Source organism: Stenella coeruleoalba, assembly GCF_951394435.1.
Source record: "Stenella coeruleoalba genome assembly, chromosome: 17".
In the NCBI taxonomy this organism is placed as follows: Eukaryota; Metazoa; Chordata; class Mammalia; order Artiodactyla; family Delphinidae; genus Stenella; species Stenella coeruleoalba.
In genome coordinates this window covers 80,045,621-80,059,641 of record NC_137163.1, presented here as the reverse complement: position 1 = coordinate 80,059,641, position 14,021 = coordinate 80,045,621, and the positions used below count along the sequence as shown (strand labels likewise).

The window sequence follows — 14,021 nt, the reverse complement described above, 5'->3', positions numbered from 1 at the left end:
TGAGAGGATATACTTAAGTTATTGAAAAGTTTTAAATTTTCTCAAGTGTTCACCCTGCCAGCAGTGACTTGGCGGGATACTTCCTTTGCTTCTAACTGCAGCTCCCTGGTGCCACAGGAGAGCCCCTGTACCCTGTAGGTGGTCTCCGGGAGGGAGAGGGGGAGGTGTGCCAGTCCTCACTCCACTTGGAAGTTCCTGCTGGAGAGGAAGCAGAGTATGTTGTGGTTCACCTAGCTTTCTGCCACTCCCGAGCTTATTCTCAGGGAGGCATTCCTTCTGAGTTCTGAAGTAAACATTGCTCGCAGGTTTCCTGGAGAATATTAAGTAACTCGGTTCTCCCTGGTTAGTCTGCCTCATTGAGATAGCAGTAGTGTTCTGAGCAAAATCTCTTGAGGTAGCTTATTGCATTTGAATGCGTCCGCCTACATGGTTGTCCTCACCCATCACCACCGCCAAGATGCTGGGGAAAGGATTCAGTGTTCAGAATCGGCATCACCTGCTTCAGGACTGGCCCGTGTGTGTCGACAGAAAGGTTGAAAGTAAGCGTCTGCCATAAACGCACCACGTGTTTATTGAGTGCCTCCGATGTTGTCATTTCCTTATGGTGCAGTTTCTATGTGAGTGATTTAATAATGAGAAAACAAATGGCTCAAGTCAAATCTAGCTTTCCCCCTTTGTGTATGATGATGTTTTACTTTTAAATTTTGTTTTGAGTTTACTTTTCTGAAGTGGAGCGGTACTAAAAGGGTATTTTGTGTTCAAATACTTTCATTAAATAAACACATGAAGCTGCATATTTTCTCCTTACCTGAGTTAGTATACAGCACATAGGCCGTAAGAAGAGTTGCAGAATTTTGGGAGAGTGGCTGGGGACAGAGTGGTTTTGGCTGTCACCTAAAGAGTACCAGTAGCATGGTTCACATTCTACTGCACATAATGCAGCTTCCATACCACGGGTTCGAGGCACTTTGCAAATCCTTTAATCCAGAGGATTTGTGTTTGAAGGTATAGTACAGATGCTTCAGATGTACGTTTGATTTGAAATTTTTTTCAGATTTATTTTCATCTGCCATATTTCATCAATTCTAAGACAAATTTTAATATCTGAAATGGATATATGGCTTCAAACAGTGATTTATTCCCATGATTTGGGGGCTGACTGTGTGGTTTTGCCAGTCTCCCTTCACCTGACGGTGGGCTGGGCCTTGTGCCCAGGTGCCTTGGTTCTAGTCCACATGGCCACTCCAGGTGCTCTGTTTGGACTTCCTCGCATCCCAGTAGTGTCTGGGAGGTCAGAATTTGTATGGTGGTTGGCTTCCAAGAAAACCAAACAGAAGCTATAGGGCTCTGACGAGGCTCGTCCCAGCCCAGAACCGCACTAGCATTGCATTCTGTCAAACAAGTGGCAAGGCCAGCCCAGAGTCGGGGGGAGGGGAGTAGCCCTGGCCTCTGACCAGGAGGGCGCGTGCCTGGAGACAGGAGACAGGTTGTTCACAGCTGGCTACACTCCCTGTGCTTTGTTCTTGAGGGTGGATTTCACAGACTGGAGTATAAATCAAAGTGTATAAATATTTTAAAATTCTTGTTATATTTTGTCAAATTCCCTCTTCAGCAAGGTGTAGTCAATTTCCAGTGATGTGTAAGGATGGATAAATGTAGTCTATCCACTGTCTTGCCGGCATTGTGTTTACTGTGCTTTTAATTTTATTTTTTGATGGGAGTACAGTAATGTCATTTTTTTTTTAAAGGCTGCATGTTTTTCTTATTTTCTCTTTTGGTTCATTTTCTTTTTTTTTTTTTAGTATCTTTATTGGGGTATAATTGCTTTACAATGGTGTGTTAGTTTCTGCTGTATAACAAAGTGAATCAGTTATACATATACATATGTTCCCATATCGTTCCCTCTTGTGTCTCCCTCCCTCTGGTTCATTTTCTTGTTGGATTATCAGTTGTATTTCATATCTGTCTATGAAATACATATTATCCATTTACTACTTCAGTGTAACTGGTTATTGATGATATAGAGTTTTAATATTTTAAAAATCAACTTAAAATTTTTATACCTTATGTTTATTACTTTTTCCCTTTTGCTTTTTTTGCTTTTTGTTTTTGACTTCTTAGGAAAGGGTCATGTCTGATGTTCTGAAACAGTCCTCCAGATGGAATTCAGGAATCCTAAACTTGGGAGGAGCTTTAGGAATAACGTGGTTCCGCAAGGGTTCTGAAGCTGAGGATGGAGGTGGGGCAGAGACGTGGGGACAGGATTTCTCCTTTCTCTCCAGTCCAGCCGGACCCCTCCTGAAGTAGGCTTCGATGTGCGGGTCAGTGAGCTGGGTTGGGGTGGGCTCATGTAGTTTAGTCCCGCATTTTACATCAAAGTACGCAGAGTGGAAGAAAAAGACACTTTACTCAAAGTCACCTGTCTAGTTTTGTGATAGAGCAAAACTACTGCTTTAGGAAACTTTCCTGTTGCTTTTGTCATCTAAATGCCTCTCATACGCTGTGATTTCTGTGTCTTGCTGCCCTGATAGGCTGTCGACTCCATGAGGGCTGGGACTGTCAGTGTGAGATCCCACGGCCTAGCACAGTTTCTAGCTCGTGCTTGATGTTTAGTTTTGGTTATTGGAAATAAATAAAATCACAGAATTACAACAATAAAACGAACCACATTTTTCTTAGTGGAGGCATTTAAAGTTTTTTTCCCTGATTGCTCTTTCATCACAGCCGATGTTGTTCTCCCCTCTGCCCTCCTGTCCTTGAAGTCTGTGCTTAAACCCCTCCCTTGGTCTTCACCGCCGCAGGTGAAGTCTGAATTTGCAAGCACACCTGCCCTTCCAGGCAGTTTCTGGCTCTTTGCTCATTTATCCTCAACTGCCAGGATCTCCGTGAATGTTACCAGTTTCCTCCCAGAGTTGTACCAGTTTATGCCAACCTCAGCAGTGAATGAGCCTCCATCTCTACATCTTCGTCAAACCAAGTATTGCCAGACTTAATATTTGTCAGTCTGGTGGAGAGTCATTATGGTTTAATTCATGTTTCCCCTGATTACTGTTGAGGTTGAGCACCCTTTTTATATGTTTATTGTACATCCCTGTTTCCACTCCTGTGAACCTCCTTATTCACTGTTTTGTTTTCCTCGTTGAATCATAGGATGAATTCTTTGTATATTTTGGATGCTGACATTTCCTGGTTATGTTCCTCATAACAGTTTGTGGCTCTTTTGTCAAGTTGGTTTTTAAATTTTAGTCAAGTTTATCAGTCTTCTGGTTTGTGCTTTTTTAAAAGAAATCCTTTCTTATATCCCAAGGTCGGAGGATATCATATATTTTCCTAAAGTCTTATGTTTTGCTCTTCACATTTAGGCATTTAATATGCCTAGGATTGATTTTCATGTATGCTGTGAGATAGGGATCGAATTTATTTTTCCATGTGGATAAAATTTTCTAACATCATTTACCGAACAGTCCAGTCCATTCTTTCCCTATTTTTTTGTTTTGAAATAATTTCAGGTTTGCAGAAAAGTTACATGAACAGTATGAGGAAATCCTACCCCATGCTAATTAAGATTTTTGCATGTGCTTGCGTGTGTACTCTCTTTCCCTCTTTCCCCGCCCCGCCACAGACACATTTTTTTTAATGAACCATTTGAGAATAAGTTATAGACATGCCCCTCTTCGCTGCTAAATACTTCACTGTGTATGTACTGAAGTCCAGGACGTTCTCTTACTTGACAATATAATTATCAAAATCAAAAAATTAACTTTGATACCGAACTTTTATCTCTGGGCCCTGTTCAGACTGCCAGTTTTCCGCTAATGTTCTTTAAAGCAAAATAATTACATATATATTTTTCTGGTACATGATTCAAGATTGGTCTTCTTTTAGTGTGGATTCCTGCTGACTCTTTCTTTCTTTCTTTCTTTTTTTTTGATGTGGACCATTTTTTAAAGTTTTTATTGAATTTATTGCAGTATTGCTTCTGTTTTATGTTTTGGTTTTTTGGCCACAAGGTGTGTGGGATCCTAGCTCTGACCAGGGACCGAACCTGCACCCCCTGCTTTGGAAGGCAAAGTCTCAACCTCTGGATTGCCAGGAAAGTCCCCCTGCCGACTCTTAATGCTGCCTTTGTTACATATCCTGTTTTCATACATGCATGTATCTGTTTGGGGGCTTTCTTTTTCATTAGTTTGTCGATTCTTGCACTGACTTCACATTATCTTAATTACTTTCTTTGGCTGATGGGGAAGTCTTAATATCTAGGGAAGTTATCCCCTCTGTTTTCTTTTTCTTTAAAAGTTTTCTCCAAACTCCTGCTCCTTAAGTTTTCCATAAGAATATTAGGACTCTTTGTTCTGTTCCAAGAACAGTGCTATTGGAATTTCAGTTTAAATTGTAAGAATCTGTGGATTAGTTTGAGGAGAACTTACGTATTTGCAGTGAGTTTCTCATGTAGGCAGATGGCTCTGTTTATTCAGTTTTTTGACATTCTTTGCTTATGTTTTTTAATTTTCCCCACTGATGTCCTGAATATTTTCACCTACTCTCTTCCTGAATGGTTTCTTTTATGTTGCACCTGGAGAGTTTCTTCTTCAAGGAGACCTTCCTCGTCTGTTCTTTGGGGTTGGTTGTCCTTCCTAGGTGTCCCCAGAGGATGTTTTACTTTGTGTTGTTCTATCTCTTTAACTGTCCTCCTCTCATAGACTGTAAACTTCTTGAGGGCAAACAAAGGTTTTGGTCCTCCTGGTATCAAGTGCCTAGCATAGTAACTACGTCCAGTAGTCAAAGGTTTATTGAGTGAAGGGATGAATTAATGTAGAAGTAATGGATATGATCAAATAGGTTTCCCAGTGCTTTGATGCCTAATGCATGTTCCTCTACATGTGGTGTTTTCCTAATTTTGTTTCATCCCATTAAGGAAGAAAAGAATGTTAAAACCAAACAAATAATTTGAGTCTTAAATTTCTGAAAAATTAGAAAATATTATTCACAGAGAGCTTTTATAAATGCTTCTGTTAATATATAATTTTAAGCAATGCAAAATCAGAAGGTAAGTCCCTATTTCTTAAACTTGAATTTTAAAACTCTCTTTATGATGTTTTTGTTTATATAGTGAATTTCAACAGTATGTATATTTTGAAAAATATGTGTTTTAAGTCGTACACATTCTGAAGTTTCCCTGCTTTCTTTTTTATTTTCTGAAGTATGCAGTATACAGTAATGGAAACAGTTGTACTCATGCTGAGAAATGTGAATTTCACTTTTGACTCAGCTACTGGCTTGCCATGATCCTGAGTGAGTTACTTCATGTCTTTGATCTTTGTGAAAATGTGGATATATCTGCCCATCATACCTCAAAAGATATTTCCCTTATTCAGTTAGATGACTGTATGGGAAAGTACTTTGAAAAATACAAAATGACAGTTATATTATTTCCCTGGGTAGGGAAATATTTGCCTTCGCGCACACCCAGGTGTGTGATACATGGAAAGGCTCTTTTTACCAGCGTTCAGAGCAGGATTTATTTTTGGCAGTTGCCCCCACAGCTGGTCATGACATGTTCCTCCTCCCATCAGATTTGCAGGGCCAGGGATGTGCGTGCCATCCAGGACTGAGGGGAGGGAGTGAGAGTAATGGCGGGCAGCTTGGGCTTTGAGACTTGTTCCCTCCTCGCCTCCCCCACTCGCTCTCCATGTTTTCAGGGTGAACCTTGCAAAATCACTTTCTGTTGATCACAGAGATGCCTGAACATCAGCAGTTTCACTCGTGTGGCCCAACCTAGTAGTTTAAGCCTTAATTTTCTTACTTAGTGAAATGGTGATGTTAAAACAACATAAGGTAAAATTTAATGCTTCTGCCTGTAAAGCTTTTAGCAAATGTCTGTCACATAGGAGGTGCTCAATAAATATGTCCATTTTAACTAAGTCAGCCTGCTGGGAGTTTGCGGGGACTCCGAACTCCCAGAGTGGGATGGGAAGCAAGCACTCAGATTACAAGTGGGACTGTTCAGGAGTTCCATCTTAGCAGCGTGCCTCCTCAGGTGTGTGGAAGGGTGACAGAAGCCCAAGCGCCTAAGAGAACTCTGCAGGGGCAGTTACGCAGCCTGGCCGGCCCATAAGCTGGGCGCCCCGACACTGCCTCCCCTAACCTACCACCGCCACTCTGGGCGTGTAGTGCGGGGAGCTGGGGTGTTCGTGAGGACCAGCTACCTAGGGCTGGAAAGCAGATAAGATGGAAGAAATTCATTCTGTTTGTATGGGGGTTTTCCTTTCATTTCTGTAGGTGATGATGATTCACCTGGTCAAACAGTGTGAAAGGGTGTCCAGTGAAGTCCTGCCCACCCCGTTCCCCAACATGACTAATATTATTCGCCAGGACATTTAAAAATGGTACTTGATTATGCTTATATAGAAACATGTTTGTAAGTGAGGAAAAGAGCAAGTTACAAAATTATGAGTCATGATATCATTTGGGAAAAAACACAGAAACCATATATTACTATATATCAAAAGTAATCTGGAAAGAAAGAACACTGAAATGTTCATAGTTATTTATTTTTGGGTTTGCTACATCCCAGAGTGTAGAACTGGAATTCACCTGGCCCTCTTCAAAACTATACCACCTCATCTTTTTTTTTTTTTTTTTTTAGTGTTATCAGAGCTTTCTTAATTTAGATGGTTGGTTGCAAAGTGATGTTAAATTTGCTTTGCTGTTATTTCTTATGTTTGTGTGGATAGATTGACAGATTTATTACTGTTTAAGGTTTTATTTGGGCTTTTTTCCTTATAACTGAAAAAAGTAAAAATATTTATGAGTTATAATTGGGAAATCCATGTTCCTAATAAACAGCATTTCAAGACTCATTCTAGTTTTTATTTGGCAGTGTTTATGCCTTTACTTTTGGTATTGTGGGAATTAAAGTTACATTTTTAGGAATCGGATAGCCTTGAGATTAAAAACTGGAAGCATGTTTTCTAGGTTGTTTGCATTCAGCATTTTGCTTTTGAATAATATTATTTTGGGTCTTACATCTTATGAATGGAGGTTCATTGTAATGTAGTAAGGAGGAGACTAGATTAGTGGATGCCTGGAGACTTGGGTTTTTGACTTGGTTTGGTAACTAACTGGTAGTTAAGTGACTTTAGGATTATCACCTAACTTTTCCTGGTGAGAATTTTCTTTTCTCTAAAGAGTTAGGTTTTGGACTGGATGGTCTCTGAGGATTTTTTTCTTTTAATGAAGATCCCAGACTAAGGGATTAAAGTATTTAAAACTATTAAACAACAACAGTAATAACAACAACATGCACACATATACACGCATAGGAAAAAGGCAAGCAGAACTAATAGAAGGCGGCTCAGACATGGCAAGAGATCCAGAGGGCAGCTTATGTACACACTGCAACACTCACAGACCAACATCCCCATCTCGTGGTGTTTTCTCTTCACAGACATTAGTGCTTGGTTGAAATAAAACCAGAGTACTCTAGCCCTGAATTTAAAAATATAGCTCACTGGTGTTTGTTTTGAGTCTTATACTTTAAAAACAAAATAATCTTAGCTGCTATAATCTTTTAAATGTTAACATTGCCAATAACTGATCCATTAATCTTGGAACTGTTTCCCCAAATGCAGCATAGAGAAATGGTGAAAAGTTTAGCAGTCACTAGGTTTCTCACGTTTATGGCACTTATGTAAAAAGAAACATTACTTTTACATTGTTTACTTTGTAGTTTTGGATGCGCATAAAGCTCACCTGACTGAATTGTTAATAAAAAGGAGGCAACAAAATTCAACACAAATTTAGAATTTTTCTTCGGGAATGACTTCATAATGGTAAGGGTAATCAGGGTCCTTTAAGAAGCCTTTAAAAAGCAAGTCAGTAGCAATAGATGGTGGAGATTCTGACTGTGCAGCTGCAGGGAAGAGCAGTTGTCCCAGTGTTATGTGCATAGAAACTTAGAGCTCAGGGGACTGTTTCCTGGGGGCCAACCTTCAGGACTGTACAGAGAACTTGAATTCTCCCAAAACGTAGATGGAGGTGAATGGAAGTTTTTTGTAATTTTATTTAATATGGACACTAAACTGGTCATAGTCAACATTTATTCTGTTTAAGATAGATACCTTGTTTAATTTTCACAGTGGTTCTTTGGAGCAGAAGCCACCGTGGTCTCCCTTTTATAGATGAGAAAACGGGGCCGGGGCCCTTGTCTGGGAGGCAGCGGCTCTGGGAGCTGGCCTTGGGCAGCACCCACGATGCTGCCGGGATGGCTCGCTGTATAACCCACCGGTTAAGAGAGTGACTTTGGTCTAGAAACTGGGTTTTAATACTGGATCTGCCGCTTGTATGTGTGTGTGTGTGACCTTGGGTAGGTCACTTACTCTTCCAAACTTCAGTTTCTATAACTGTAAAATGAGTGCTTTTAGGATCAAATGGGATAATTTATTTAAAATAGCACACAGTGTACCCTGAACAAATGGTTATTACTAGTTATTGTAGTTGTGATAATGAGTACTCTTGTTTTTGTGATTTATAACAGCCCCATATTTCTGTGACCTAAGATTTTCAAGCCTTTTTTATGAAGCACAGTACATTAAGTGGCTAGTTTTTTTTTAATATAATTTATTTTATTTTTGGCTGCGTTGGGTCTTCATTGCGGTGTGCAGGCTTCTCATTGCGGTGGCTTCTCTTGTTGCGGAACACAGGCTCTAGGCGCACGGGCTTCAGTAGTTGTGGCTCGCAGGCTCAGTAGTTGTGGCGCACGGGCTTAGTTGCTCTGTGGCATGTGGGATCTTCCCGGACCAGGGATCGAACCCGTGTCCCCTGCATTGGCAGGCAGATTCATAACCACTGCACCACCAGGGAAGCCCCGTGGCTAGTGTTTTTAAGTTACAGTACTTATTGGCTTTCCATTATTTGTCCAGAAGCATTACTACAAATTAGTAACTGAAAGAGATGTTTTAGTTTCAGCAAGAGAGATAAGTTATACAAAATGACAGTCGCCTTAAAAGAGACGTCACTTTTTTTCCTGCCTCATGATTGTCTGTGTGCTTGCATGTGAGAGGGAGGGAAGGAGGGAGAGAGGCGGTGCTCCAGAGCCAGAAGGAGAGGGTCCTGATTTTTTTCAAGACTTGTGCAGTGGGCCTGGAGGGTGTTTCATGCTAGATGCTATTGAGAACACAGAAAACCACAGGGTCCATCCTCTAGAGAGGCCAGGCCAGTGATCCTAGGATAGGTTGTGATAAAGTGCACAAATCATGGTTGGTTCCAGGGGTTGGAGGTCAGAATGGTGGCAAAGACCAGGTTCAGTGAGAGTGAGGGAGTAGGGACCGTGAAAGGCTGGGGGTTCTAGGCAGAGAGGAACATTTCTGTGGTAAGACTTTAGAAATAAGTAGAATGAGGAGGTCTAAAGAAGTGGAGGTGTGAGAAAGGCTGTTGGATTGTGAAACTGTTGCTGGGTTGGGCCCAGATGAGAAGGACGTGTCTTAGGAAACATCCAGGAGGCTGACTTTCCAGCCTCCAGCCTGCTGACGGGGGAGACGGGGCCCCCTGGTTATTAGGCAGCCAGCAGACTGGCTCAAGACCGAGGGTGGGGTCAGCATTCTCAAAATAGTACCTCTCAGTGCGTTTTTACAGATGGAACATAATTCTCTTCTTTGAAGATTACTGGAGAGTACATGCTAATGAAATGGAGCTTTTATGGACTTCCTGGTCACGCCTGTTTATTCGATGTCGTGTTCTTGGCTGAGGAACAGGAGTCTCAGTTATGGAAAAATAATGACTTACGATGATTCCCTTATGATTGATTTATGTCAGTTTAAAACTGATTGCTTAGGAATTTATATACATGTTCTGTACTGCTGTTAATGTTTGGAACAGTGCTTTCTTTAGCGTTTTCATTTTGAAGGGTTTTTAGAGTCAGCATTTTTGGGGGCAGAATGCTTTTTAAAGGGAATTTTGTCTTTTTGGGAAATAATTTTTAAAGGTTAATTTGGGAAAAGCTGAATTTGAATATGTGTAGCCCTTATAATTATGAGCTTTTTACATTTACATTGACATTCTTTTGTATAGGCGTTAAAGTTCCTCGTAATTTTCGCTTGTTGGAAGAACTTGAAGAAGGACAAAAAGGAGTAGGCGATGGTACGGTTAGCTGGGGCCTGGAAGATGATGAAGATATGACACTTACAAGGTGGACAGGCATGATTATTGGGCCACCAAGGGTCAGTGCTATAAATTACATATTTTTTTCTATTAATATTTATTGTCACTTTAGAGTAAGCATTTTATTTTATAATATTGATATTAAAATAAATAATTATGATAACTTTAACTGAAACACTTCCTCACCTTTTACTTATTTTGTATACATTTATTGATGCTTGATTTTCTGGAGGATTGGGGGGAAAAGACCGATACAATCATTGCTGCCAAAGTGTTTGCAGTTGAGTAGAGGAGAAGAAATGAAGACAAATGATAGATTCTGAATACGGCAGAGAAAGTTCACTGCGGGACTTTAGAATATGTTTCTTCTAGCTGGAATAATTGAGGAAGGCTGAACAGTGGAGGAAGTTGCCTTTGGAATGAGCCTTAAAGGACTGGCTGGTAGGATTTCAGAAGGTGGTGATGGGGATGGAGAACATTCCAGATAGAGAGGAGAAAAGGTGAGGAAATGGAGGGGTATTTGGGAAGAGCAAAGAGTGTATTTTGATGTAACATGTTACTAACCCGCTGTGTGTGTCATCAGGGTTTCTAAATTGGTTTGTGTTGAGTGCACATTGCTGTTGGCCAGTGACAGTTGACTCGCCATGGAAATGTTCTGGCCTCCATGTTTTCATCTATAAAATATGTAGACGAGGCTGATTCTTGCATGTTTTCTAGCATTGCTGGCAACAGACCTGTTGTTTTATTCTTAGGTCTTTTTCAAGTTTATGACTTTCTATTTTTACTCAAAATCTTTTTCAGACTCTGGGAAATTTTTTTCTGCGTTGCATTCCTTACTCAAAGGCCCCATTTACTGCGCACCCTGCAGTGACTCTTGGAAATATGTATTGTATGTTTTTTGACTTGTTGGAAAGAACACAAATATGAAGGTTTTCTTAGTCTTTGGTTTTGTATATTGTTTGCTGCCTGTGATGGGAGCATTTCAACTGTTTTGCTGTTAGGTAGAGTTTAGATTTCCTCTTTATTTTTTCTAAAAGGAAAATGGTCAGGTAATTAGCAATGTTAACTTTAGAGAATGAATTAATGTATGTTTTGCATTTTCTGGTATTCCTTTGCAGAATTTGTGCACTCTGCTAAACTAACAAGTTGCCTCTTCCCTCCAGTGCTCTGATTTTTCCATAAGTTATGTGAGGAAGGAAATAAAATCCTGATGGTTAGAATTCTTGATGTTTTATAACTTGGTATTTGTAATGAAAACCTTGATTTTCACTGCCTGTGAACAGTATCACCATATGGTCTTTTTGGTAAACGTAAGTGCTTATAATAATGAGCATTCTTATCTAATGAACAGCTTGAAGATTGGACAGTCTGAACTGGGTGGAGTATACATTCGAAATGATTTACATTTGGTTTTTCTCCAGTCGCTACCTCTAAGAGACTTTAAGAGTGTTTTGGAGTTTGTGCATAAGACCCCCCATGATTTTGTGGGCTGCCCTGTAACCTAGTTCACAAGTCTCTCTCACCCGGTTGGGGTCATCAGCAGAACCCCCGAACTAGCTGTTTCCTGGTGTCACTGAACCACAGGAAGCTCGCTGGGTTGCTGTGCCCAGTGGGAGCCAAGGCTGCTGTAGGGTCGGATGGGGCTAGGCCTGCTTGCAGGGGGCGCAGAGACAGGATGCTGCCCCCTGCCGCTTTCTGCTGGTGGGGGTTGTCTTGGAGCCCCTTCCCCTTTCTGTGGAGCGGGAGGCACCCCTGAGAGGCCCTGTCCTTCCAGCCAGGCTTTCCAGCCAGGCTTCCCCGCCTGCTGAGGCCTGGGGGGCTGGGTGAGAGTGGGCGGTCCCAGCACTCATTCAGCTGCTCAGCTGCCTTTTAATAAAACCTGCAGGGGCGGCATCTCAGCTTAGTTGGTTTTTCTTTGGAAGGTGCCAGATTCAGAACAATTTTGTCCCCAGCTTTAGGGTAACAGGAGAATTCCTACCTCAGCATTCTGTTACTTGGTTAGTTGTTTCTCGGTTTTTTATATGTTTTTTATATGTTACTAAGATCCCTGGTTTTTTATGTTTTTCCACTATTTATTTGGATTTATATAATTAGCGATTTTGTTTTTCCATATATGTTTGTGTATTAAATTTTCTAAGCAGTATTTTTTAGCATTAGATGTTTAGTAACATTTCCAAGTTTCCTTATATGTATACTTACTTTAGAAGTTTTGAGAATTAAATGAATTAATAATTAGACAATAAGAGAGTATGTGTAGTACATAATTAATAAACATTAGTTCCTTTTACTACTCTCTTTTCTGTCACTCTTTTGTTAGACAACAGAAAGACTTGGCTGTTAATTTAAAATTCAAGGGTGATGAAATTAATCAAAGGTACCAAAAGTTAGGATGTTTAATCATTGTAGGCTAGCTTAGATTGAGGTATAATTTGCATATAGTGAAATGCATAGATATTACCATGATTTTCGACAAATGGAGCCTGTTACCCGCACCCATGTCAAGATACAGAACATGTCTGTGCCGCCAGAAATTCCCTGTGCCCCTCCCCGCCCTGCCCCAGTCACTACTCCCTACCCCCTAGAGTAGTCTTGTGTGTTGTAGGACTTCGTGCCAGTGGAATCGTGCAGTGTGTGTGCTTAGAGGCCCGCTTCTTTTGACTTGGCATATAACGTCTCGGGATCAGCTGTGTTGTTCCAAGAAGTGGGTAGTGGTGTGTTTCACAGAGATGCCACAGTGTGCTTATCGCTTCTCCTGATCACAGTACTCCCTGCCCATTACAAGTAAAGCTGCTGTGATTACAAGTCTTCTTGTGAACATAGGTTTGTTTCCATTTCTCTTGGATAAAATGCCTAGGAATGGAATTCCTACTTGGTAGGGGAGGTGTGTGCTTATTTATCTTTATAAGAAAATGCCATATTGTTTCCAAAATGATTATACCATTCCCTACAACCAGCAAAGTATGAGAGTTCTAGTTGTTTCCGTGTACTTTGAGTATTTTTAACAATATGGAATTTGTCAGGGGCTATTTAAGAAAAATTTTTTTTCCTTTTATTTCTTTTTTATTGAAGTATAGTTTACAATGTTGTGTTAGTTTCAGGTGCACAGCAAAGTGATTCAGTTATACATACATATCTATTTTTTTTCAGATTCTTTTCCCTGGTAGGTTATTACAAAATATTGAGTATCGTTTTCCCTGTGCTCTACAGTAGGTCCTTGTTGGTTATCTATTTTATGTATAGTAGTGTGTATCTGTTAACCCCAAACTCCTAATTTACCCCTCCCCCTGCCACTTTCCCCTTCGGTGACCATAAGTTTGCTTTTTATGTCTGTGAGTCTGTTTCTGTTTTGTATATAAGTTCATTTGTATCATTTAAAAAAATTATTATTATTTTTAACGCAAGTTTTCTAGAGAGGCTGCTGTGCATGTGATTGGAGAACGACAGACCAGATGATTTCCTTGACCTTTAGTCCTGTTTAAACCTCTCCAGGTCCTGGGCATATTATTAATATATGTTTGCTGTTAAACTTGGATGAGTTTTATCCAGCTGTTTCTTTTTTAAAATATTGAAATATATAATAATATATGTATAAGATTGTTGTATACATTTTAAATTACGGTAGTTTAATAACCCAGACCTGACCTCCGCTTGGGAGAACTCTTACTTAAGGGAGAGGAAGCTGTGGATCAGTTGGGGTAAGTGAAATCTATAGATGGTTAACTTCTTTTTTCCCATGTTTATACAGGAATCAACAGGTATGAAATTTGTCACTTCCATTTATTTTTTTACTTTCTTGTTTTAATTGAACACTAATAAGTTTACCTAGTGAACAGAAGCCATAAGGATAAAGAAGAGTTAATTAT

The 14,021-nt window shown here is 40.2% G+C and overlaps 1 protein-coding gene across 2 annotated transcripts in view; it reads left to right on the top strand.

Annotated features, from left to right (window-relative positions):
• UBE2V2 (ubiquitin conjugating enzyme E2 V2) overlaps nt 1–14,021 on the top strand; it is a 32,647-nt gene that overhangs the window by 6,702 nt on the left and 11,924 nt on the right. Inside the window, exons 1-2 of one of the 2 annotated variants that reach the window (XM_079902169.1) lie at nt 2,305–2,321; nt 10,069–10,217. In XM_079902169.1, the coding sequence (XP_079758295.1) occupies nt 10,173–10,217 (45 nt within the window). In that variant the 5' untranslated portion in view covers nt 2,305–2,321; nt 10,069–10,172. Of the gene's footprint in view, nt 1–2,304; nt 2,322–10,068; nt 10,218–14,021 lie in introns of those variants that run through there. The other variant, XM_079902168.1, reaches the window with a different exon arrangement.